General features: G+C 31.7%; 3 protein-coding genes across 5 annotated transcripts; 1 reads left to right on the top strand and 2 right to left on the bottom strand.

Moving 5' to 3' along the window:
* Positions 1–3198: 3198 nt before the first annotated feature.
* On the bottom strand, positions 3199–9206 carry LOC118028034 (uncharacterized). 2 transcript variants are annotated; one of them, XM_073408183.1, is made up of 2 exons: positions 7840–9206; positions 3199–3965 (listed from the first exon to the last, which is right to left on the bottom strand). In XM_073408183.1, exon 1 carries the CDS (start codon positions 9064–9066, stop codon positions 7852–7854), a length of 1215 nt encoding a protein of 404 aa, XP_073264284.1. In that variant the 5' UTR covers positions 9067–9206; the 3' UTR covers positions 3199–3965; positions 7840–7851. The 2 variants fall into 2 exon arrangements, with proteins under 2 accessions (XP_073264284.1, XP_034887438.1); XM_035031547.2 differs by lacking the exon at positions 3199–3965 and adding an exon at positions 6409–7444.
* A 9011-nt stretch (positions 9207–18217) lies between these two features.
* LOC118028033 (uncharacterized protein C24B11.05) lies at positions 18218–20530 on the top strand. The gene is made up of 9 exons (XM_035031546.2): positions 18218–18363; positions 18579–18693; positions 18816–18881; positions 18969–19066; positions 19188–19225; positions 19311–19398; positions 19516–19797; positions 20036–20101; positions 20234–20530. The coding sequence occupies exons 2-9, from the start codon at positions 18627–18629 to the stop codon at positions 20387–20389; spliced, it is 861 nt and encodes a 286-aa protein (XP_034887437.1). The 5' UTR covers positions 18218–18363; positions 18579–18626; the 3' UTR covers positions 20390–20530.
* A 253-nt stretch (positions 20531–20783) lies between these two features.
* Positions 20784–23397, bottom strand: LOC118028032 (uncharacterized). 2 transcript variants are annotated; one of them, XM_035031543.2, is made up of 9 exons: positions 23280–23397; positions 22866–22937; positions 22631–22655; positions 22480–22512; positions 22243–22364; positions 22028–22158; positions 21706–21929; positions 21357–21595; positions 20784–21133 (listed from the first exon to the last, which is right to left on the bottom strand). In XM_035031543.2, the coding sequence occupies exons 1-9, from the start codon at positions 23280–23282 to the stop codon at positions 21038–21040; spliced, it is 945 nt and encodes a 314-aa protein (XP_034887434.1). In that variant the 5' UTR covers positions 23283–23397; the 3' UTR covers positions 20784–21037. The 2 variants fall into 2 exon arrangements, with proteins under 2 accessions (XP_034887434.1, XP_034887436.1); XM_035031545.2 differs by lacking the exons at positions 22243–22364; positions 22480–22512; positions 22631–22655.
* Positions 23398–24628: the final 1231 nt, after the last annotated feature.

Raw genomic sequence — 24628 nt, 5'->3', positions numbered from 1 at the left:
TTTGAAAGAATATTTATGCATGGTCCAGGATGGCAGCCTAGTCTAGCTACTTACGTGACCTTTCAGTACAAGGCATTGAATCACCCTGCTGGCTTCCTCATAAAAATATATAAAAAAAACATAACAATCACAATTCACATCAATAATGATGCACAGGTGATTCTCGAAAAACATGTGTCTCTGTTTTTATTTTTATTTTTTTGAGTCAAAAGAATCAAGCATTTCCAAGACGAGTTTGTGTTCTTGGCAATCTAAATATCTCATTGTTTTGCATGTAAAGCAAACACCCAAATGCACAAGAAGATCACCCATTCACACGGCTGTCCATTATCGCCCGTTCGGCATAGTTGTCATTCTTTTATTCTTGGTTTTTGTTTTTAAATTTCTTTAAAAACCGAAAATTTATAAAGAGTAATAAAAAAAATTAAAAAAAAAAGACTAGAAGGTATCGGTATACACTAGTAATTTAATGTGGATTCACACAATAAAATAATTATTTTAGCCCTACCACACAAAAACATTTAGCCTGATTAAGAGGATAATTTGATTTTTTTTTTATGGTGCAAATGTCATTAATTGATTATTAAGGGATATTATAGCTAACTTCTATTTTAATTACCCAGTAAAAATACTAAATTATTTTTAAAAGTTATTTTCATTTAATTAGCATCAAGAGATTTTGTTTTTGCTTTTTACTTTATTTTAAAATTTTAATTGACTAAATTGCCCTAAAATTAAATTTACTAAGCCTAAGCCATCATCTAGGGGTGTTTCCCATGTGTTTTTTTTTTGTTATTATTAAGTTGGGTTAGGAGCAATCCAATCCTTTTTTATTTTTTTAAAATGATTTAAAAAAAACATCATGCATGTGTCAATATGTGGGGCAACCCCACACTCTTTAAACAACTTATGAACTGTTGTCTGATGAAGAAATACCGGCTTCAACTAAGACAATGGAAGCTACATGGCACCCCCTTTCATGAGAAGAGGCACATATGATGGTTATGATGAAAATTTGTCATTAACTACTCCTTTGTTTTCTTTTCATATTCTCTCTCTCTCTCTTTGCCTCCTTGAGTTTTGTGATGGCCATTAAAAAAATAAGGTTTGTCCTTTTATTTTATGACATTTCAATTCTGACTCTCAATATTTTGATTTCTAATCTTTATTTTTAGCTATTTTATCAAATTTTAATTTATTTTCTATTTCACCCTTAGATCCATAATCTTGATTCTTAATATTTTTATTTTGATTTGTGTTTTGGATTTTTTTGTTAATTTGATTTTTCTTTTCAATTTTTGCCCTTCAACTCAACATTTGATGATATTTAAGGTTTGACCCTTAAATTATTTTTTTATTCTTAGCCCTTTTATCAAATTTACCCTTTTGTATAATTGGATTTTTTAAAGATTTCATCATTCAACATTTGATTTATTAGAAGCTGGTCTTATGGTTTATTTCATAGTTTTTAGACCCAATCGAAAAGTCAATTTGAGGTCCTGGGTTAGATGGGTTGACCCAAGTGAACCCAAGTCAACCAAATCCTTTTGTGTTTATAAAAATGTTAAAATAACATTATTTTTTTAAAATAAAATAAAATAAATAAAAATACTCAACAAGTTTTAACCCAATTTGTCCTGGCTTGACTAGGTTATGAGTCAAACCGAGTTTTTTTTTATCATTTCACACTAGGTCAATTCCCCCTCAATTTCTTTTAAAACTCGACCCGGCCTAAGCACTATAGGGTCATGAGTCAACCTATCGGGTCGATTCTAATATTAAAATGGTTGTTTTTTTAAATGGGGTGCTTTTGGTTTAGTCACTAACCAAGGTCGTAGGTTTAAAAAGTTAGCACGGATTGACATTGGTTTTTTTTTTTTTTTCAATAACATCCTTTGAAGATGTTCATTTTGAAAAATAAACTTCATTATTTTCTATGGTTTTCTTTCAACCAAGTTATGATCTAGGCAATGAGTTTGGTCAGTTGCCCATGTTATTTTTGTCTTCTTTTAGATTATTCCATTTGCATAATTCTGCTGCTGGCAAGTTTTGATAACCTCCCCCAGGTTTGATGACTTTTTTTTTCTCTAATTTTTTCAATTGTGTCTTTCTATATTTGGATTCTTAGGATCAATTCGCAAATACCGTTATTTTTTTTTTTAATTTTCTTTTTATAATGTAAAGTGGTGGATTTTCTTTTTGTTCTTTAAATACACTGACAGCGCTAGCTTGAGTATCATTTTTTACATTACAAAAAATTGTGTCTAATTGTGTCTTGCCGGCGTCAAAACAGGGGTCACTTGTCTAATTAATAACTATACATGGACATCAAAAACAGATGATTAAGTTAGAAATGCAAGTTAAAATCTTGAATTTTTTTTCCTTCTAAAAACAGATAACAAAAAACGCGTATTAAACTGGCGAAGTTCAAGGGTTTAGCCAGATAAATTAATACTTAATAACATGATGTATGGTAAATATTTTTTACATAACCACAACAGCAGCAGCAGCAGCTAGTAGCCCTAACCATTTTAAATGCACGGCTTTACCAAGTGACTTCTTAAGTAGTAAAATGAGAAGGCTAACCATTATAAGGTGGCAACTAGTAAGAGCTTAGTTGTTTATGATGATCATTGAAGACTTATATATTTATTAATTTAAAAACTAGTAAAATTAGTTAAAATACATGTAAATTAATCCGAATACCTATATTAATTTATAAAAAAAAAAATGTATCATTATATAGAAACAATATTATTTACCAGTCGAGGGGAGGAAGCAGTGCCCGTGATTTTGCATCGATAACTCACTCCTTTATGCTAAGATCACCTCCCCCTTTAACATGTCGGGAGCAGGAGGATCATCTCTTTCTTACTGTTGTTACAGAAAACTCCTATCACCACCATGTTACCATATCAAATCACCTCCAAAGCCAAAATAAGCATGCTAGTTGTTTCCTCACAGGTAATGTTGGTTAAAGTTAATTATAATCTAGCCCTTAATTAAAGTTTATCAAAATAAATAAATTAATCCTTGTAAAAAATAATTAAGTAATTCCTTGATCGGAGTTTATCATGCTTAGTTTAATAATATTTTATTTTAAGAATAGAGATAATATTAAATTAAACATCATTTTCATGATTTACATAGAATTAAGTATCTAGATTTTCTATCAAATATAAAGAAATTAAAGACTTGTTGTTTGAACGTAGAAAATTCAACAAATCAGGAATAGTTAGGAAGTGGGGATTTGTTGTTTGAACTTGGAAATCTTAAAAAGGCCACCGAGATGACGAGAAATACCACGGGCGAGAGGAGGGGGGAAACGTGGAAAATTTTCTCCACGTTTCCAACGTAGCAAAAGGCTACGATAATTCGTAAAGGAAATGACAATATCGAACAAGTAGTAAAAACCAGTCCCTTCTCATCATCACGATCCATCACAAGATTAGAAATGACAAATTGTAGGAACCCGCAAGAACAAATACTTAAATTATACATAACTGAGACGTAAATCGGTGAACTTCCAAGCAGCACGTTCGCAGAACACAAAGAAAAGTCAATCCAGCTTGCCCTCACAACATACACTTGGAAGAGATCAAATAGCGATAACCACAAGTGAGGAAATCTGGACATCGATCCCCGCACGTAAAGCTCGTCAGGTATCGGGAGCCAGAAGAGGATCACATTATGGAGGTGCATGAAAATGGAAGAACATGAAGGGACATCAAAGAAAGTGATCGTGCGTGATTGCCATCAGAAGAAAAGTAGATGCATATTTTCAAGTGATTTTTTCTTGATAGAACTTGGAGGTTTTCAACTGCATGCTGACATGGTTGTGCGATTGCAAAGCATGCATGAGCTGATATATTTCACATCTTGATGAGCTGGCAGTCATGTGCATGTGAGTTGGCTTCCACAATGCCCAGATTTTCTTCTTCTAGGATTGAGCTTAAAGGGTTATGCTACAGAACAATCGATTATTGGGTCAGCTTCCCTGAAAGGCTGAGACGCAGGATTGTAAAAGAATGCATTCCATGTCACAACACAACAGCTTCAGTAAGTCGCAGCACAGTTCCAGCAGAATGACAGATCATGAAAAAAATGAGATAACTAAAAAGTTGCAGACATCAAAGGTCTTTTGACACCATGTCTTCCTTGTTGGATTAAGATATAAATGTTTCTATAACAAAGTTAACGAGGCAACTACAAAACAAACTAGAAGAATCGATCTTCTCTACAGAGAGCATAAACTGCTAAGTCCTATCCAAATACAATTCTTCAATAACCATTAGCTAACTATATTGAAGTTCTCTACTTTTATTATATATATATAAAAAAATAATAAAAAAAAAAAAGTATATTGAAGAGGAAAGCCCCGCAACCAACTACTTTGTGCTATAATCAAGTGCACTTCATCTCAAGTCATCAAGGAATTATGAGGCTAGAGTTGGTACTAGGATCAAATTTAAGTGGATCTATCTGAAAAGTCAATGAATGATTTATCAATAATTGGATAGAATTTTAAGCTGAAATTCCTGATTTAGTTGCTGGAATTCTCAGTATTGCTCACCAAATCTAATGACCAAAAAGGTTGTTTAGTATGCTCTAACAAGTCCCAACCGGGAAAGGTGCAGAAAGTACCATCTTGCCACAGCCAACAAAATCCCTCGATAAATTGTGAAGCAAGCACCCAGATTAGAAAACTAGAAACCTGAACTTGTTTCTAGACTTCAAAAGCCTCTATTTTGATGAACAAAATTTTTCCTCTAAGGTCTTCAAATTGAACAAATATTTGTCTAACAGCAACATAGTTGCATCATCAGATTGCTTATAAATGAACTTAAGATGGATGGCTCATCAATGATCAAGAATGAAATTCTTAATTGTGACAACCAATCAGTCTAGTCTTGTCACTGATAGGGGCTGATTGTAGTTCTCATCGATAGAATCATAAGATCATTGTTGTCTTGTTGCTCAATTCATATAAGTATTTTCATTTTAGCTCTTTCCTTGAAATCATCAGGGGACTTGAAACTATCATTATCGACCAGGATATCAGGTGTTTTTACTGTTGCAAGATAAACTATTCCCAGCATTTTCATTTCACTATTTCAGTATCTACAGAGTGGAAAAACCGCATTATAATACTGCATTACTAGTGTAGATTTCAACATCAATTGTATTTGTTTAATTCAAAACTCTAAGCGAGCAAATGGTAAAACCAGGGAACTTTGGGAATGTAAAAAATAAAGTATTAACCACACAAAACTTTTGTTGACCATCACGATTCATCCAAATCTGTGACTCTATTTCATTCAATTGCATTCTTAATATGATAAGAGAATGGTAAAAACACCCAACAAATGAAATAAGCATCTCAATAACCAAAGGCTGTGGACTCTTTAAGTAAGTTATCTTCCAGAGATATATCAGATGGAAAGTTGCTGGATGAAAAAGAGCCTATATTGATTTAAAGCAAATTTTCAACGGATTACTAGATCCCTGAAATTTTACGTGTGATAGCCTAGCCTAAAACATATAAATATCCCTGAAATATCGACCATTTTGATTGACATCTATATATATTTTTTTATGTCAATGCATGAATTGTGATGTGCTTAGATTAGAACCCCTTTTGTTACCATCACCATTGGAACTTCACCTTTTTTACTACCAAATCAACTCAAAAAACAACTAAAATAATCCTTTCAACCTCTCAAAAACCATTTTTAAACTCAAAATCAAACTAAAAAATTTTAGTTTTTAGTTTTTCAATTTGAAATTTCTAAGTCTTAAAATAGTCAACTATGATAATGATTGGATTTAAAATTGAGATGAACACTCACATCGATAAAACCGTGGTATCGTCGGATGAAACCTAATGGAGGTGCCTCAATCCAATGACCTCATAACTTGGGTATTATAATTAGAAGAAAAAAAATATAAGAGTTGCCAATCAAAACAGTGATAAGCACGTGAGATTTTAAGGGAGAAAGTGAATGAAAGATGACAGAAGGATCTCCATCCAAAAGACCAATAATTCAGAGGGTGTTTGTATGAGGCCATTATCACTTTGTACAGTTTATATTGGTTATGCAACTCTCTAAGTTGGAAAAAGAAAGAACAAAGTTCTAAGGTTATAAATATTTTAACTAAAGATATATGGATGCATATTATTGCATGATCTCAATTGAACATAAAATTTCCAACCAGAGCCACCAAAAGTGAGAAAATAAACATTGAGGCATTAATCTATCGTAAGATGTTGAAAAATTTATATCAGGTGGAATAAAAAGTAGATTATTATTTAGGAATTTTAAAAAACTAATAAACTGCCTGTTGAATACTTAACTTTAAAGGCAAGTAGAAATGATGCCTCAAACTTTATCGTATTCCTGGTCAACAGGCAAAAGACAATGGTTAGGAGCTCAAACTTTTTAAAACCAAGAATCATATGTTGGCAAAGCAATGCACTAGTGGAGTGCTGAAGATCTCCAAAGACCGACACCTTTCCACTTTAATGTACAGAATATAAGAGTTCTTTAGCTTCTAGAGAAAAGTACACAGCATAAATGAGGAAAAAAGCACATATTGATTCACTACTCAGAGTATTAGTATTATCTCTCAAATACTGAATGACTGATAAAACAACATTACGGCATGGCTATCGCCAACATATCCAACTGCTAGACCACCAGAAGCCTCAAATAAGTGTAGAACTATACCAAAGTTGACAATTAAATAAGTGGGAAATATGGATATATTAAAAGATGAACACTTTTTTTGTAGAATAAAGATGATCATTGATCATTCAAATGCTGAAAGAAAAAAATGAAAAATGCCCAAGACCAAGTGATATTCCCTAGGATGCATTTACTTACTCTTAAACATCCTCATCAGGTTTACTGTCAAATTTCTAACACTTGTTTCTGGAAATATCAAAAAGAAAAATGCCCCGACAAAATGATATCAGATGCTTCACGCTCAATAATGTCCTAACTTGGTCTTGGCACCACTTTCCTTAGGATGCATTTACTAGAACTCTTAAACATCCTTATTTGGTTTATAGTCAAATTTCCAACAATTGTTTCTGGAACTGCAATATCAAAAGTCTCCAAATCGTATACATCATTAATCTTTCCATAAGCCACCCAAGTTACTTCACACAATTTCCTTGTTCAAATTGTGTGAAAATGCAATCTAAAGGACAAGCCGAGATAGATTCTTGCTTGTGTGCATCTCTCTAAGCATCACTTCAGAAATTGCAATTAAATATGTATAACAAAATAAATGAGAATTTTATGATTTGCATTCAAATATAGCTTGCTAGAGGATTTGCCAAGTGATTGTACCTTCTAGCTGAAGTGCATCTCTCTAACATTCTTCAGAATGTGCAACTTAATATGCATAATAAACTTAGAGAGCACTTTATAATTCCCCTCTGAAACTCAATGAACAGATTACTGTTAAGTTCACTCTTAGCAATGAGAATCAAGAAGGCACCAAGTAGAAATTAGAAAAGAGCAGATACAAAATTATTAGTTATGCCCAGCATGCTTATCTATAGAAAACCATACTTTTGCACGCAACTACAATTATTCAATCCATATTAGCACAAGGAGTCACCGCTAAACTAGGTCATTGCATTAAACGTAGGAATGAATAACAAGTCACAGCAGAGCACCCTGAAAACTTACACGAAGAAAAGCCGAAAGACATGAGTACCGATTAAAACAATGGAACACTGTAATTTAATATTTTTTTTCCTTCTCAGTTAAAAATCCAAGTACTTTCATCCAAGAAAATTGGTCACGTTGAGAAATCAACAACGCATACCTGGATGCTGTCTTAATAAACCAAAGGAATGAACTTGTACCGAACTTTACCCATGTACTCTAGATACTTCTCCCCGAAAGTCTCAATCATTAGATCCTCCTCCATTTTTGCCTTCTGCCCATAATACATCAAACATACCGCTACCACAAACAACAGGCTCAAAGGTGCACGAAGCGCAAGGAAATAAGTCGCAAAGAGAAGCATTGTGGATGAATAGATCGGGTGCCTGACCCACCTATATGGCCCAAATTGCACGACAGCAATAGGCACCACCACCTTCTCCGAATACTTGGCAAGGTAAAATGTAGAATTATACTGCATTAGCAAAGTTGCCAATATCAGAATCCAAATCCCCACATTGCTCCACCCACCAGGAATGAGGTGCAGCTCTGGACCTTCAAAAGCTGCAAGCCAGTGCCCAACCATGACCCCAACGCAGAACAAAAGGCGAGACCATCTGGGTGGGTGTAAATCCCACTTGGGGTCATGCGGACGTGCATAATAATCACCATACAAACGTTTCCTCACACTTACATTGAAGAAAAAGAAATAATGATACACAAAAAAGAACACAAAAGGCCATCCTTGTAGGTATCCATTGAAATGGGCAGGAGGGACTAGAGTTAACCAAGTGAACACTGATGTAACAATTGCAATCTGCTCAAAAATGCTAGCTTCGCCGATTGAATGCTTATAAAAGCAATATAACCCATAAACAGCAAGTGATATAGCCACAAACCACGGCCAAAACAACCATGTCCAGCTAAAATACATCCAGAAAAACGGGTTCAAGACCAAATTCACAGTCCATTTTGTGGCTGCAATTGCAATTGATAAGATACCTGACCACTTGATGATATCAATAGGGGTTAATTGCAAAAAGGTCGCTTTCAGTTTATCGAGAGAGAGGTTTTTGAAGGGTTTTAAAAATGGGTGGTTTTGAGAACCGTCTGTGCTTGCAGAGCCGGAATATGAGCATTTGGGAGGAGATAACAAGTGTGTTCTTGTAATTTTCAGTGACGAAGTTGATTGATATAGTGAAAAAGGAAGTTCTGCTTGGTTTTTGATGGGTTTAAGGCTTTTACCAAAGAGGAAATTGTTATTTGACAAACGGGATTGAAACTGTTTGTTGGAATGCCTGAAAGAGAATTTTCTGCTGCTGTTATGAGAGATGGTGAAACTGAAAGGAATTGTTTTGGAGTGAAGGAGAACTGATATAGTTTCCATAGTAAAGTGCAGTGAGAGAGCAGCGAGTGATTTTATGGAAAAATTAAGGAAGTTTAACGCCAAGCCAAACGGGATGCTTCATGTTCCACCTCCAGGAACAAGATGATCTGTCTAGTCTAGTTTGCGTGGCTCCGATCAACAAAACACGGGTTTAAAATCTAGTTGAGGTGTCTTGTTACTCATCTCATGACTTGGGCTAACTATGTCCAGCTCCAGCCTCAATAGCCCATTCATCCTGATGGGCTTTCTGTGGGGAGGAACTGACAAACTCTTTAGATATGGTTCTGATGTGCATGCCCATCTTCCTTTTAAATTTGTTTTCCGTTTATTTCTTTTATTTTTAATTTTTTTCGAATTTCTATTTTCAATTTAAGATTCCACATTTTATTTTCTTCTTCATGTTCCACTAGATAATACACATGTTATCACCTAATATATTTACTTACAATAATTTCTAAGTTAAAAGAAAAATATTAATAATTTAAATAGATAAAATTAAAAGTGAGATACTCAAATATAATATTAATAAAAATCCAGACATCAAATATAATCTTATCTTGTGCTAATATGTTCATAATATTCTTTTTTCAAGTTTCAAAAAAAATAAATTAAAAAAATAAGTACTCCAATAAGAAAAACTAATAACATCGAGCACAAAAAACACAGTTTCTCCTTCATCGTTAACGTGTTGTTAATTAGAGGTTATGAATGAAAAAATAAAATAAAAAACCAGATTCAGGTGGGATCGAAATGAATTGAATAATAATGCAGTCCGTGTGAGAATGCTTTCGTTTCTTGAACATAAGAATCACCTGCGCTCCTTCATCTCCGTGCATGGAATCCATGCTCGCAGAAATGTTACCTTTGTTCATCGAAGATTGAGCATCCGGTTCTTAACATATGATATTTTTGTCCAAAAAACTGAAAGATCTAATTAGACAAGGAGTGTTTTATAATATTATCTCATCCAATCTGTGTGGTTTCGAAGCATCTGCTGCCAGATTTTCTTATAAATATCATGCATCATGGTTGAATACTGGTATAGTGGGAGACAGGTTCCATGTTCAACTTGCTTGGAAAAATGGAATTGCTCTGGAAAATCCTTACGGAACCTGTCATTTTATGCCTTCGTTTTTGCACGATGCACCGTTAATTTTCTTCCTGTGTGCTTCTTGTATTTTATTATTGACAGATTAGTTTGCAAGAGTTCAAATACAGACTTTTGGAGCCGTGGCTAGTAGATCATATGGTTGTTTCTATTCGAGTTAAAACCTAATCTAACAGCTTAAATTTTTAAATTAAAATGGTTTCTTATATGGTATTAGAGCCTTGATAATTCAAGCAATCATGAGTTCGAATCTCACCATTCTATTTATTTGATAAAAATTAAACACAAGATAATATGGACCTGTGTAAGTTTCAAGTTCAAATGGCTTTTACTTGAGGGGTGTTTTAGAAAATAATATATATTATATTTTAAAAACTTTACCTTAACAGTTTAAGTTTTTAGATTGAGATGATTCCATGAGTTGCAGAAGTTTTTGTGAATAGTCCAAACAACCAGTGAAGGATCACTGGTTACGTTGGAGCATTTTGAGGCAGAAGGAGATAAAGCCATTGGTGGTTTGGAGAGGAAGATCAGGCGTGTTTGAGATTACGGTGGAAATACTATTTTTTTAAAATAATATTTTTAATTTTTATATTATTAAATCAAAACAATTTAAAAATATTTAAAAAATATAATTTGAAATACTAAAAAATAGATGCCCTCGTACATGGAGCCCAGTTGTTGGCGAGAACCATCATGATCAATTATGGCATTCCTATTCTGTCAAATCAGGTAAAAAGCAAGCTTGGATGCAGAAACATTTGCTTTTTGAATCGTTTTGATGTGCTTAAAAATGATTTTTAAAAAATAAAAAAACATCATTAGCATGTATTTACCGTCTACCAAACACGCTCTTCAAGGGATGTACTAAAAGAAAATCTAAAAATTAAAAAATATTATTTTAATTTTTTTATATTTATTTTATGTACTTTAAGGTAACATTAAATAAAATATTAAAATATCTTTTCTCTTCTATGGATGCTATTTTTAAATATCTCTTAAAAAAATTAAAATCAATAAAATAAAGCCAATAAAAAAAACCAATTAAATATAGCTAAATTGACATCAAACTTATTAAAAAAATAAAACACTTATTTCTTCTACTCTAAATAATTATTTTCATTGAAATATATATATAATAAAAAAATTATATTTATATTATTTAAAATATTATTTTATCAATTTAACTTTTCAAAATATCTTCCTTTGAATATATAAAGCAAAGCAATATTTCAATTAATAGTACTTTTATGAGAAGAGGTATGATAAAATTTCTTCATGAGATCACGATAATCTAATGGACAATAAACAAAACAAATCATAAAATTTAATTATTAATCAAATCAATATTAAAAGATGAAATTAGAAAAACAAAACTAATAAAAAAAATATCTAAATCAATTGAGTTAATCCGTCAAACCTAAAATATATATCATAAAAGTGTAATAATTAAACAAAAAAATAATTAATATTAACAAACTAAATCAAATAATAAAAAGAGTAATTAAAAATACACATGACTAAAAGCATCAGCTATTTTTTTTATGGATCACATAGTAAAAAGTTGATCTCCTTGTATGAAATCTTGAAATAATAAGAAATAATACCCATGTCATACCTAATTCGAAAACTAACTTGAAAATTAGCTTGGATCGCTCAGTTACAGAATTAATTCAATGGTCAATAACTTAACCACTTTATTAAAACAATAACATTTTTTTATGTTGACTTTTCTATATTTAAATTGAATTTAACTAAATTAAACGAACTACTAAAAATCCGAAAGGTAACATGATTTAATCGAATCAATTCAACTAATCATGTTTTTTTATTTTAAGTTTTTCAATTCAATTTAAAACTAGCCAATAATCCATCATATATTCTTTTTTTTTTTTTTCAAAAAGAAATGTGAATCCAGGACAAAATACTATAGGGGACAGAAGTACGGAACATAAACATAATATTAGAACTAAAAAGTCGACAACAGGTGAAGCACGTGTGAAGGTTGAAATTAACGAGATTTGAAAACGATACTTCACCAACTATAGGGATGCCGACACGTATGAAAAGTGAAAACATTACCTACGTGTGGCTGTTGGCACGGGCGGTGTCATGAGTGACCATAGTGATAAAGAGAAGAATATATATACAGGAGTATTTATTTATCGTCACCCCACTTACCTTCTCCCTATCACATATTAATTATTATTTTTTTTGGTAACCTGGAGTGATCGTGTCAACTTGCACGCACCACAACTAATTTTTAAAACCAATTAAACATCATATAAGCTCAGTAAGCATGTAAGGCACCACAATGGTGATAAACATGCACAATAAGATTCGAACCCATATACAGTAGAAAAAAACAATTCTATTTCACTACTGGATCACATCCCTCAGTGCACATATTAATTATCTAACACATACTAAAAATGCTTAGTATTTTATAAATCAATCACCAAACAGTGAAATACCAAGTCTTTTTTCACTATGTTGTTCCATGTTCTTGAGGATTTTTTTTTTAATTTGCATATTTTTTTTATTTTATTTTTAAATATTAAATTTATTAGGCATTGAATTTCATAATTTATTTTGATTTATTTTTTATGAAACTATTTCAAATTTCATGATCTATGTCATGAGTTTTACGGTTAGCCGTGATGACTCCATGTAATTTTTTGAAAATCAATTTTTTTTTCTCAACTTTATCATTCAATATTGAATCGATTAACAATTAAGCTTTATAATTATTTTTTAATTTTCTCTATATAAGGTTATTATGGTCTTATAACCTGGATTGCGAGTTTTGCAGGTTAGCTAGGTTGATTCAGTTTTTTTGTTATTTTTTAATTAAATATTTTTTTCAATATTATCATTTAAAATTGAATTGATTAGGAATTGAACTTTATAATTTCTTTTGATTTGTTTTTCATGGAATTATCTCGGTCTCTAGATCTGGACTTAACAAGTTAATATGGGTCATTTTGTTTATCTTTTTTTTTTCAATTTAATAATTATTAATCGGGAATTGAGTTTTATAAAAAAAAAATTTATTTGCTTTGTGACATATTATCATAGTCTTATGATCAGGGTCACGAGTTAGGCCGATTAACTTTTTTTCCCCTTTTTAGTTGATTTCTTTTCAATATTATTCTTTAATTCTAGATTAATTAAGAATTAAATTTTATAATTTATTTCGGTTTGATTTCTATGAAATTATCCAAGTCTCATGACCTGAGTTATAGATTTAGTTGGTTGACTCGGGTGGTTTTTATGTTGTTTTTTTCCATTGATTTGTTTTAATTTCATCATTAAACACTGAGTTGAATAAAAATTGAGCTTCATAATTTATTTATATTTGTTTTCTATAGGGTTATCCCGATCTCATAACCCAAGTTTGACTGATTAACTTAAGTTGACTTGACTTGTTTTTTTTTATAAATTTTATTTTTAATTTTATCATTTAATATTTAGTTAATTGAGAACTGAATTTAATAAAAAAAATTATTTGTTTTTTATAAAATAATCAGGGTCTTATGATTTAGGTAACAAATTTGACAGGTTAACCTGAGTTAAGTCGATCTAATATGTTATTATTTTAATATATTTTTTTAAAAATATTATTTTAATTTTTTAAAATCAAACTATATCCTTATTTATCATTTGAATTAGTTTTAAATTTATCAAGTCAGTCAATTAGATTATACCATATTCATTCACATATCAATTCAAGTATAATAATTAAGAAAATTATAAAATAACCACAATACTAATATTTAGATTTTTTTTTTTTACTTTGAAAAAAAATGTTCAAACCTACCGTGCAGAGTAGACAATGATGCAGAACTATTATACGACAAAAAAGGAATACACGATGCATGTGAAATTAATGAGCCCTAGCTTCCGCCTTGTGAAATTTGGGATTGCGTTTGTATCTGGTTTTATCAAATTTTAAATTTTATTTTTTATTAAAATTGAGTGTGGTTTATATTTTTTAAATTGTTTTGATGTGCTGATGTCAAAAATAATTTTTAAAAAATAAAAAAATATCATTGACATGTATTTCGGCATGAAAAACTATTTGAAAAGCAACCGCTACCACACTATCAAACATGCTTATATGATTACATGGGGATCTTGTTGCAAAAGGTTCCTCAATATAAACACTAAATATATTTTCAAGAAAAAACAAGCACCAAGATTCCAAATAATGTTAAAGTCAGAATTATGGGTTACTGATCTGTTCATAATGTTACCTGTTCATGCCCAAATGTAACGTCTCCTCTCTTGTTTGTAGACATGGGGCACCATCAGCAGCCATCACACTTTCTTCATTCACGTTAATCTATTATTAATATTACTGATTCAAAATAAATTTTTAATATTTATTTAAAAAAATAATTCAGCATCTATACTCATGTGTTATCCATGTAAGAATAATAACACAAATTCAATCTCTAAAAAACATATTTATTGGAAAGGGTAGCCATAATCTTTTAATGGGATCAATTTCACTCTTTAAAAAAGTACGAGAATATTCAGATAAAAAAAATATTAATAATATGCATGAGTCACTGGATTAATATAATGGTTCAGTAAAGTGTTTGCATTAATAGAATTAACGAAAAATTTTACTTCTCTAATTATTAAATTAAAGCTACATAATGCATATTTACAGTCTTCTCGCTTCGCCCCGTTTCACTGAGCATTTGTTTATCTGCTTACATAATGTATATCTTTTCATGAAATTTATTTAGTAGAGAATTAGGCAAACGAATGTACAAGTATTAATTTGTTGAGTGATTTTTTTTTAGAATATTTAATCTATTTAAATGACTTGGATAATAACTAATGAGATAACATGGTGAATAGTTTAAAATTAAGATCTTGAAGTTGGAGTTTCTTTCAAATCAACCCCTCAATTATCAAAATGGTTATCTTAACTAATTAAAAATTATCTCACCATATTTTGTTTCACCTTCACCTTCACCTTCATTTTTAATTGTTTATTTTTCTATTATCTTATTTTTAGTTATTTGTAAATATAAATTTGATTATAGAGTGTATTTGATAAATTAATTTAACTAAACATGTTTAGATTTCAAAAATTCGAATCTTCTTAATTCTAATGTAAGCAGGAGAGCTGATTATTAATGATTAACAAAAAAGCTAAAGCCGATGGTGATTTTTTGTTCTTCTGGGCATGATTTACTATTCATTTTAATAGTGTAATTAACATATTGCTCTTTAATCATTTTCACTTTTGTCTTTGCTTCAAGAGTAAGATGATCTTTTTCACATGATATGTTTATCTTTTGAAAATTAAATAAGGTTATTTTGATAATTATATTTATATATACACACTAAAATAAAACATGTAACACTATCATTAAATAATTTAATGCTTTCTACATAAGGGTGTTTTTATATCTTCATGTTTGGTGGAACAATGACATTACTCATGCCATTCCAATTTGTTAGCCTTGCATTCAGGGGTTATATATTAATTTCTTCATGGTATATTTTGTAATTGTTAATTAGTTTTAGCGGCATTTTAAAATTTATGCAATTAAAAAAAACAAAAAGCACTCACCAGCGCGTCAACTGCTTTGCCAACTTCAAGCGGCATGTGAGGTCGACTATGGTGGTTGTACTGACGCTCACGCTGCATCATTGGATTCTTTTTGGTGTATCTTTTCTTCCTGAATGACATGTTTGTGGTGGTTTGGTATAATTTGGCTGAAAAATAACTTTTCTTTTCCTTCTCTTTCTTTATGGATTCGCGTGTAGGCTAACTAGAATTGTGGTCGACTCTTTCTTAATTGTTTTTTTTATTTAATCCATCTTTTTTTATTTGCTATTTTTTATTTATTTATATTGGTTATTTCTAATTGGATTTTATTAGGACTCCATCCCTGATCATTTAATTTTTGAAATTTGTTTTTCAAATTTGTGCTCATTCTTTAAATTATTATTTGTTTTGTTTTGAATTGTTTTCTTGATTGATTAATTTTTTCATAATTTCACATAGACATTTTTTTTTCATTTAATTTTTGTGTTAAACTAGGTCATGTTTATTTTAATTGCTATTTTTAAATCATTTTCTTGATGTATTAGTTTCTTACAATTTCATCTATAAATATTTAATTTCATTTGATTTTTATGTTTCATCGAGTCCTAATTTTTTAATTGCTATTTTTTTGCACGGTTTATTGGTTTTTTTTTATATTTTTTTTAATTTTCATTTTCAATGTTGAATTTGATCCTAATTATTTTCGCAGTTTGTTTTTAGGATAATTTTGATTTTTTTAAAAAATTTCATTTTTATTTAGTTTTTTCTATCAAGTTTTACATTCCTTTTTTTGTTGCTCATTTTTTTTGCAAGTTTTTTTTATTGGTAGTTTTTCAAAGATTTTATTATTTAAAATTAAATTGGATGATATTTAATTTTTTAATTAAACTCAGGTTGAGGATCTAACAAGTTGAAGGTTTTTTAAATTAGATGAGATTTAAGAGGTTTATCTGAAATTTTTTTTTTTTATTTTTAAAGTTGATGTATTTTTTGAAGTTTGACTTTTTTTTTAATTTTTTTTCCGTTAAGTAAGTATCGAATTATTTTATATTCTAAATTGACGCGAGTGTCGTTGATTTGATCGTCTTCTCGTGCTAATTTTTTTTTTAAGTTAAAAAAATTATTATTCCACGAAACGCAGGTAACATGTACAGTGAAGCAATCTAAATTAAAAAAAAAGGAAGAAAAATCATAAAAAGAAAATTACAAAAGTAAGGTTGCAAATTTTTTTAAATAGAAAGTTCCAAACGAGGACGTGGCAAATCGTATGCGGCTTGTCAAAGGAAATAAAACCAGACCGGGCCAGAGTCTAAGGAGAGCGTTATGCAGAGGACTGCAGCAAGTCACGTCAAAGAGTAAAGTTAGATTGAGACGTGTCAAAGCCTGATACAACACATTTTCAATAACAACAACAACAAGATAATAAATATAAAAAGGATAACTACAAATCAGTCCCAAATGTATTATTATACACTTCACAAATCAGTTATTAACTCTCAACTTTTGGTTAAATTTGGCTCAATATTTCAATATTATTTTTGGAGACAACATCTTCAATATTCTTGCCATTATGGCACCAAAATATTACTTAATTCAATTTGAGGTGAAATTTGAATAACGTGTTTCACAACTAAAATAATATTATAGAATTTTTGTATCATTTTATATTTAAATTATTTTAAGATTTGAATTAAAATCATTATTTATAAATCCAAATATGAGCTGATGGGTTAGTTCATGACCCGGGTGACCAGGATATAGACCGAGTCAAGTCTCAATAAAAATATAAAAGAATTAACCTAGCGTAATCTATATAAAAACCTGAATAAATTTAAAATTTAGCCAGTTAAGAGAAAACACACATTAAAAAAATAGTTAAAGCTCGTTGAATTTTTTCTTTTATTTTTTTAAAAATGATGTTATTTTTATTTTTTTATAAGATAGAAAAATTAGATTCACCCGAATTAATTCAATTCAACTCACTTTACCCATGATATATAATTTATCTTGGATTAATCTCTAATTTTAGGTTTAAAAATTATAATTAAGATAACTAATCCATAATTTGATGTTTTTTGAATTAAAATATCTATTTTAATATTCTATTTTTTTTCAAATCAAAAGCAGAAAATGCATCAAAAACTATACTCATCCATTAAAATATATCCCAACTCAACGTAAAAAATCACCTGATTATATAAATCAACAATAAAAACACTCCATTTAGTTATTGTGCCATGTCTACATTCTCGGGGCAAAATAACGGAAAAGTCAAGTGTGGGATGAAGTGATGAATGATGTCATGATTATGAAGGGTTGAGCAATGTTTGCAAGAATTTGAAGATCGAGGACCGATACATGAAATAAATAATAGGTTGATGACTGATCTGTACTTATTTCAATACAAAAAAAAAAAAAAAAATCAGAAGTGAAGAAGTAAAAAGTAGTCGTGTCTCCCGGAGTTCATGAGGATGCGTCTCTTCTAGACTTTTATCCAATAAAAAATCTAAAAAATCTAACCGTTGATTTCACTCACCGACCCTCCTTTCCTCTTTAAAAGAAAACTAATATCTTCCTTTCTTTCTCAAACAGCATCTCTCTGATCTTTGGAGATCTGGTAATTTGCTTGCTTGCTTTTGTCTCTCTCAGGTTTCTTGTTTACAATTAGACCGCTGGGATAACAATGTGTTGGAGTACTGTGTATATTATAACCAATCTGTTTGTTTTTCTCCTTTTCTTGTCGTTTTGATTTCCAGATTTGGTGGGCAGTAAGAGAAGTTGGATTTTTTTAGTGTTTTTTTTTTTATAATTAAATTGGTTGTTTTCTTGCAGTTGATATCAAAACAACTTATAAAGATTCTGCTTTTGGTTAGTACGAAAATGGAGTCTTATGAAGATGATCAGAAACAGCAAGCTTTGGGGCACAAATATGATTGCCTCCTTTTTGGTAAGCTCTTTTGTTAAGCATTTTCTTTTGATGTTATATTTTCTTCTAGTGGACTTCTTTTCTTGAAGATGAATAAAAATACTATAATATAACTGATGGATTTTTTATATTTAAAATTCCAGATATTGATGATACCCTTTATCCACACGGTTCTGGTTTATCAGTCCATGTTACCCAAAATATTCAAGGTATTGCTTAATGAAGCACTCTCTCTCCTTAAGATTATGTTATGTGATATACCCTAATTGATTTGGAATGTTCTTGATTCATCATAGAATATATGATTAAAAAGCTTGGCATTGAGGAAAGTAAAGCCCCTGAGTTGTGTTTTTCATTGTACAAGTATTATGGGACGACCATGGCTGGACTTAGGGTAATAACCCAAGAACTTGATGCTTTTTTTTTTTTTTTTTCACAAGATTTTGTTAATTTACAGTGATTTCACTAAAAAGTTTTCTGGGTTTTTTTTTTCTTTCTATTTTTATGCTTTTCAGGCTATTGGGCATAAATTTGACTATGATGACTTCCATAGGTACTGATTTCTTGCTCTTATGTGTATTAATACAAGGAGTATCTTTTGTGAAATTGATGTGGTCCTACGCTTTTGTATTTTGCAGTTTTGTTCATGGAAGATTGCCCTATCAGATGCTTAAACCCGACCCTGTCCTGAGGAATATCTTACTTAATGTGCCTGTTCGTAAAGTTGTAGGTTTCCTTCCTTAGTTGCATACACTTTTAAAATCACTACATTTGGGAAAAGTATTTGGTTGACTGCATCAGATTTCTGCTGGTGATTAATAATCCTTTTTTCTTCATGGAAAGGTCTTTACCAATGCTGATAAGGCTCATGCAAGTCGAGTCCTTAGCAGGCTTGGATTGGAGGATTGTTTTGAAAGGATCATATGCTTTGAGACTTTGAATGATGCTGCTAATAAAGGAAATGATCCTGTTGACGGGGATGACAGAGAGGTTTTTGACTTCGATGAATATACTACCCGTCCTGATGCAGATCTTGTACTTCCAAGGACCCCCGTAGTCTGCAAACCTTTTGAGGAAGCATTTGAGCAGGTTTTTAAGATCGCCGGCATCAGCCCTCAAAAGACGGTGAGAAAATTGAACTTACATTACAAGCACAGAAATTCATCGGTTTTGCATTTCTATATTGTTTGCACGTTGAATCAATGCTTGGATTAGGTTTAGAATGTGCTGTCATTTGAAAACATGCAAGTTTCATTCCTATTACGATCTCCAATGATTCAAAGCTATTCTAAGTGATTTTCATAGCCTTCAGTTTCCTTGTCTAGTCTGCGTTCATCTAACGTAGTGATTTCTTGCTCTTTAGTTGTTCTTTGATGATAGCATCCGCAACTTACAGACTGGAAAAGGATTGGGTCTCCACACTGTTTGGGTAAGTTAATGATATCATAAACCTCTGCCAAAAAAATAAAGAAAAATGTCACTGCCAGTTTTATTTTCCCGTGGAATTTTCCAAATTGCTTCGAAAATGTTAAATCAACAAGTTCCAACGGTGGTGATACAGGTGGGCTCTTCTCATCGGATTGAAGGTGTGGACTGTGCGTTAGAGAGCCTTCATAATATCAAGGAAGCACTGCCAGAACTCTGGGAAGCCAATGATAAGTCTGAAGCCATCAAGTATTCCAAGAAGGTTGCAATTGAGACTTCTGTGGAAGCTTAGCTAATTATTATTTTACTATTATTATTGTATTTTCTCACCGGCACTTTTCCATTACCATCTCTGTATTATATATTCAGGTGGGGCTGAACATCTAAATGTTATTACGTTCTAATTATAATGATTAGTTAATATAAATAAGAAGCCACTCTGTTAGTTGTGATTATCTAAATAATCGAGAAGGGAATCATCTGCATCATGGCCTCTTGTTTTTCTTTTTGAAGCATTTCTCATGAGGAATCCAGTGGTTTATGTCATCTTGAACACCTAGAATTACGCTTTGTTACATACGGCTGAAATATTCGAGTCTCTGAGCATCATGGGTGTTCTGCCTCACCATCAAATATTGCAGGTGTAGAGAGCATCAAAACATTTAAAAAACAAAGGAACCAAAAAAGAAAAAGAAATAACTAGCAGCCTGGTGAGTTTTATCTTGATAAATTATATATACTAAACATAAGGATCCATAGAAGACCCCGTATGCCAAACAGAAGTTGACTGGGTGTTCTTCTGAGGTTTGGACCATTGACGTGTACCCGATTTTGGGTTCAAAAGTTATAAATTATACAGTAGCAAAAACATTCTATTAAATAACCAGAATCAGTTGATCTCATCCTGTGTATACTAGAAAAAGATGGATGGAGTTGAGATTCAGCCTTTTAGGGAATACTTCTTTCCCGTGAAAGCTTGAAACTTCGGATCTTCCACCTTCTGGGAAGGTTCCTGAGTGCTTTTCTTTAAGGGAACCTAGTTACAGAAACCAATTCATATCAATTTAAGTGGCAGTCAAAAAATTGTATCCATTTTTTATGATATTATGCATTGATCAGATATATCATGGTGAATTCTTCAGAAAAATTTGTGGATGACACCATGGAAGCACATTCTAAATTCGGGTCATGTCGTGGAATCAGTGCATTGTGGAAAACGAGGACATGCTCTACAGAACTACCAGCAAGGCAAGACATACCTTTGGCGTTTCATTTTGGGGTTGGTTTGACGTAGAACCAAACACAAGCTTTCCAGACTGCTGATGTGATATGGAGCTTAATAACTTGGAGCCATTGTTATCAGCTTCTGGTTGGTGTTGTTTCAACGCAGGGCAGATAGTGGATGCAGTTGGTTGTGTTGCTGGTTTGCCATCCAAGCGCCTTGCTGAACCAGTAAATGCACTGAACCTTGGCATCTTTGCGGCTGGCTCTTCCATACCTGAAAAAGAGTCAAAACCATTTGTTTTAGGGAATTGATAAATAAATCCAATAATAAAAAATCAATTCAGATAATTGGACAAATTTTTTACATAAAATTGAGAAAAAAACCTTTGGGAGGTGTCTTGTTTGATCGAGGAATTGATTTTGGTTTTTCAGGTTCTTTATAATCAAGAGGTGGGGCAAAATCCACTTCACAATCCGTTTCAATAATACTAATTGCAGAAGAGGGTTTTGCTTCAACTATATCAATGTAGTACTTCTTGTTGTTATAGGCAACCATTATTGTATCACCAGTGGTTAAACAAGAGTAGTTCCTCAACGAAGTTTCCAAGCTACAAAATGATCACCAAGCAAGAAAGGAATGAATAAAATGAGCTACCAAGCTTACTGCAATCACGTAGAAAAGAATATGACCAATAAATAAACCAACATTGCTTTGGGATTGGAGATGTCTAAGAAGTCCTTGGTGTGGGGCTGCAGCTTCACAAAAGTTCCCTTTGCCAGGCTGGTATTTCTCAATTGCACAATGTCCCCCTCTTGTAGCAGCATGTTCTCCATCATCTAAAAGTGTCGAACAAACGAGCAGATCAAGTAAGCATATAATAGCCGAACCATTACATTCATGAAGATAATGTAAAAGCATACCCAGTAGGGCAAGTATATCATGCCCTCATCTGCAATAAATTCTAGAACCCCACAATGAGAAGTACGTCCAGCAGAAGGATTATGGAGTTCAAAAAGCATTGGATAGTCAATGTGCAAGGTTGCTGCAGCAAACACCATTATCTTTAAATGGTGTATAATCATTAAACAAGGATTAAGGGCACAAGATACAATAGCAGGAATAGAGAAAAGGAAGTTTATCGAGAATGATCTGCTTACCTAGGCGATCAAGAGCTGAGGGAGGCATAATAACTGGATGCAACAAGAGATAGTAGATTGTCAATTCTTGAAAACCAGTTTTATTTTATTTGATTTTTAAAATAAATGAAATGGATAGCATAAAAGAACATGAATGAGAAGATGGACATACTTTTATCCCCCTTTTCCAGATGTGCCTGCAAAGACACAAATAACTCGGAGCAAATTTAACAAGGAATAATATTTTTGTGGATTGACAAACATCTTGTTCATTTACATGTATAAGCTACTACTATATACATAGAACACTATATCATCAAACAAATAGGAAAACCAACAACTAAAAAAATTTGCAGAATCATAATTTTAGTAGTTATGATTCAAATTGTAGTAGTTATTTCTCAAACCTTATCAATGAAAGAGACAGGGTAGCAGCGGTAACTCTGTTCAAATGATGAACTGTGGAGGTCTTGGCGATCCTGCAATTGTCGAAACAAGTGATTAAAATAAACATATGCGGCTAAATTACTAAATTTTTTTTAGAACAAATTCACAGACTTGAGCAACATAAGATTTGACGCAATAAACATGGATGATGCTTAGACTTTTGAGTCCTATTCATTCTACCATCTTTCACACAATGAAGGATGAGCAGGCTCAAATATTATTAATTGTTTCAAAGAATGCAATCAATATCATTCTATCATATATTAAGACAACCGTTTCTCAGTAATTATCGATGATGTTGATTAAATCAAATAATTCTTCCAAGCTCGCAGTACAGCAAAAATTGGGGGAACAAGTCATTAGCACTAACATACCATGTCTACTGACTTCAACAGGTTAAGCCCACAAGATTTGTTGTAGAGAACTGTCAAAATTCAAAATTCAAAAAAATTAGTTGAAAAAAACAAAACCCAATTCATATAATCAATCATCAATCAAGACCAAGCAAGCTCATTTTTTAACAAAAAAGATTAAGATCATCGGGTTTATGTAGAAAAATTAGTAAATAAATGAAGAAGGTAATCTTGGATCAAAACCTTGTTGCTAGGGAACGATGAAAACGGGGCGAGCTTTTGCGTGACAGAACCCCAGAAGGTGAGGGAAGCGGAAGCAGCAGCAGCAGAAGCGTTTGAAGAGGAGGCAGGGCTCTCTCCGGCTTTTATAAGTTTAGAAAGCAGGAGAGTTTATTCTTTCGCTCTAAAAAAATCCTCAATAGAATCGGAGACTTCCCTTTTTTGGGTTAGCCCAACTAAATGAATTGGGCTGATGTATTTTTCGTTTTGGGTTAACCCAAAAAACTATGATGGACTGACCCAAAAAAGCCCAGTACCAGAAGGGATGAGAGTGATTTGAAGCCCTGAATTAACAGACCGTCTTCTTCGACGCCACAAAAAAGGGTTTGCTTTCTTTGCTCTCACACGGGCTCAGGCTCAGCGGAGAGACAGGGAGAAGGAGAGGAAGCTTGTATAGCTTGTTATTATTTGGTGGCATATCGAAAGAGAATTCAACAGCTCGAATATGGCTAAGCAGGAGCTCTCCTGCACTTTGAAGAGCTTGATGGTGATAAAAACTTTCCCTTGTTCATGTAATGGCTCGATATTTCTCTTCAATTCATGACACGGTGAAAAGGTAAATGACATGAAAGCAAGTGATAATTTTGTTGTTGTTGTTGTAGATGATTGTAGAATGAACAAATATACATCATTAGTTAATATAGTATATATAATACTTATATGATCAGATAATCTAACATCTTTGCATTAGAGGGTATATAAACAATACATTTATATATATCATTATGTCATCATGTATATAAGTTTATGTTTTTGTTTCCAGAAAATCATCATTACAAGTCTTTATAAAAGTGTTAATCAATAATTCTATGTTACACAAAGATATCATCCTAAACATACAATTACATAGTTTATATTAAAACCCATGGAATGAAATTCCTACGCGTTGTTGCTATGTAATGTCACTATACAATTCAAATGCAATATAAGAATAAAAAACAATCCTTAATATAATAATAATGGGAAGAAGAACATGATTTCAAATTTTATTATTAACTTAGGTAAGTTAGTTCTTTTCATTAATTTCATATAATACGATTATTTTTTTATTTCATTAAATGATGTTAATCTTATTTGTATATCTAGACTTG

Source organism: Populus alba, chromosome 1 (genome assembly GCF_005239225.2).
Source record: "Populus alba chromosome 1, ASM523922v2, whole genome shotgun sequence".
Taxonomy (NCBI): Eukaryota; Viridiplantae; Streptophyta; class Magnoliopsida; order Malpighiales; family Salicaceae; genus Populus; species Populus alba.
Note: the sequence above shows the minus strand (reverse complement) of the source record. Positions and strands in the feature narration are given on the sequence as shown.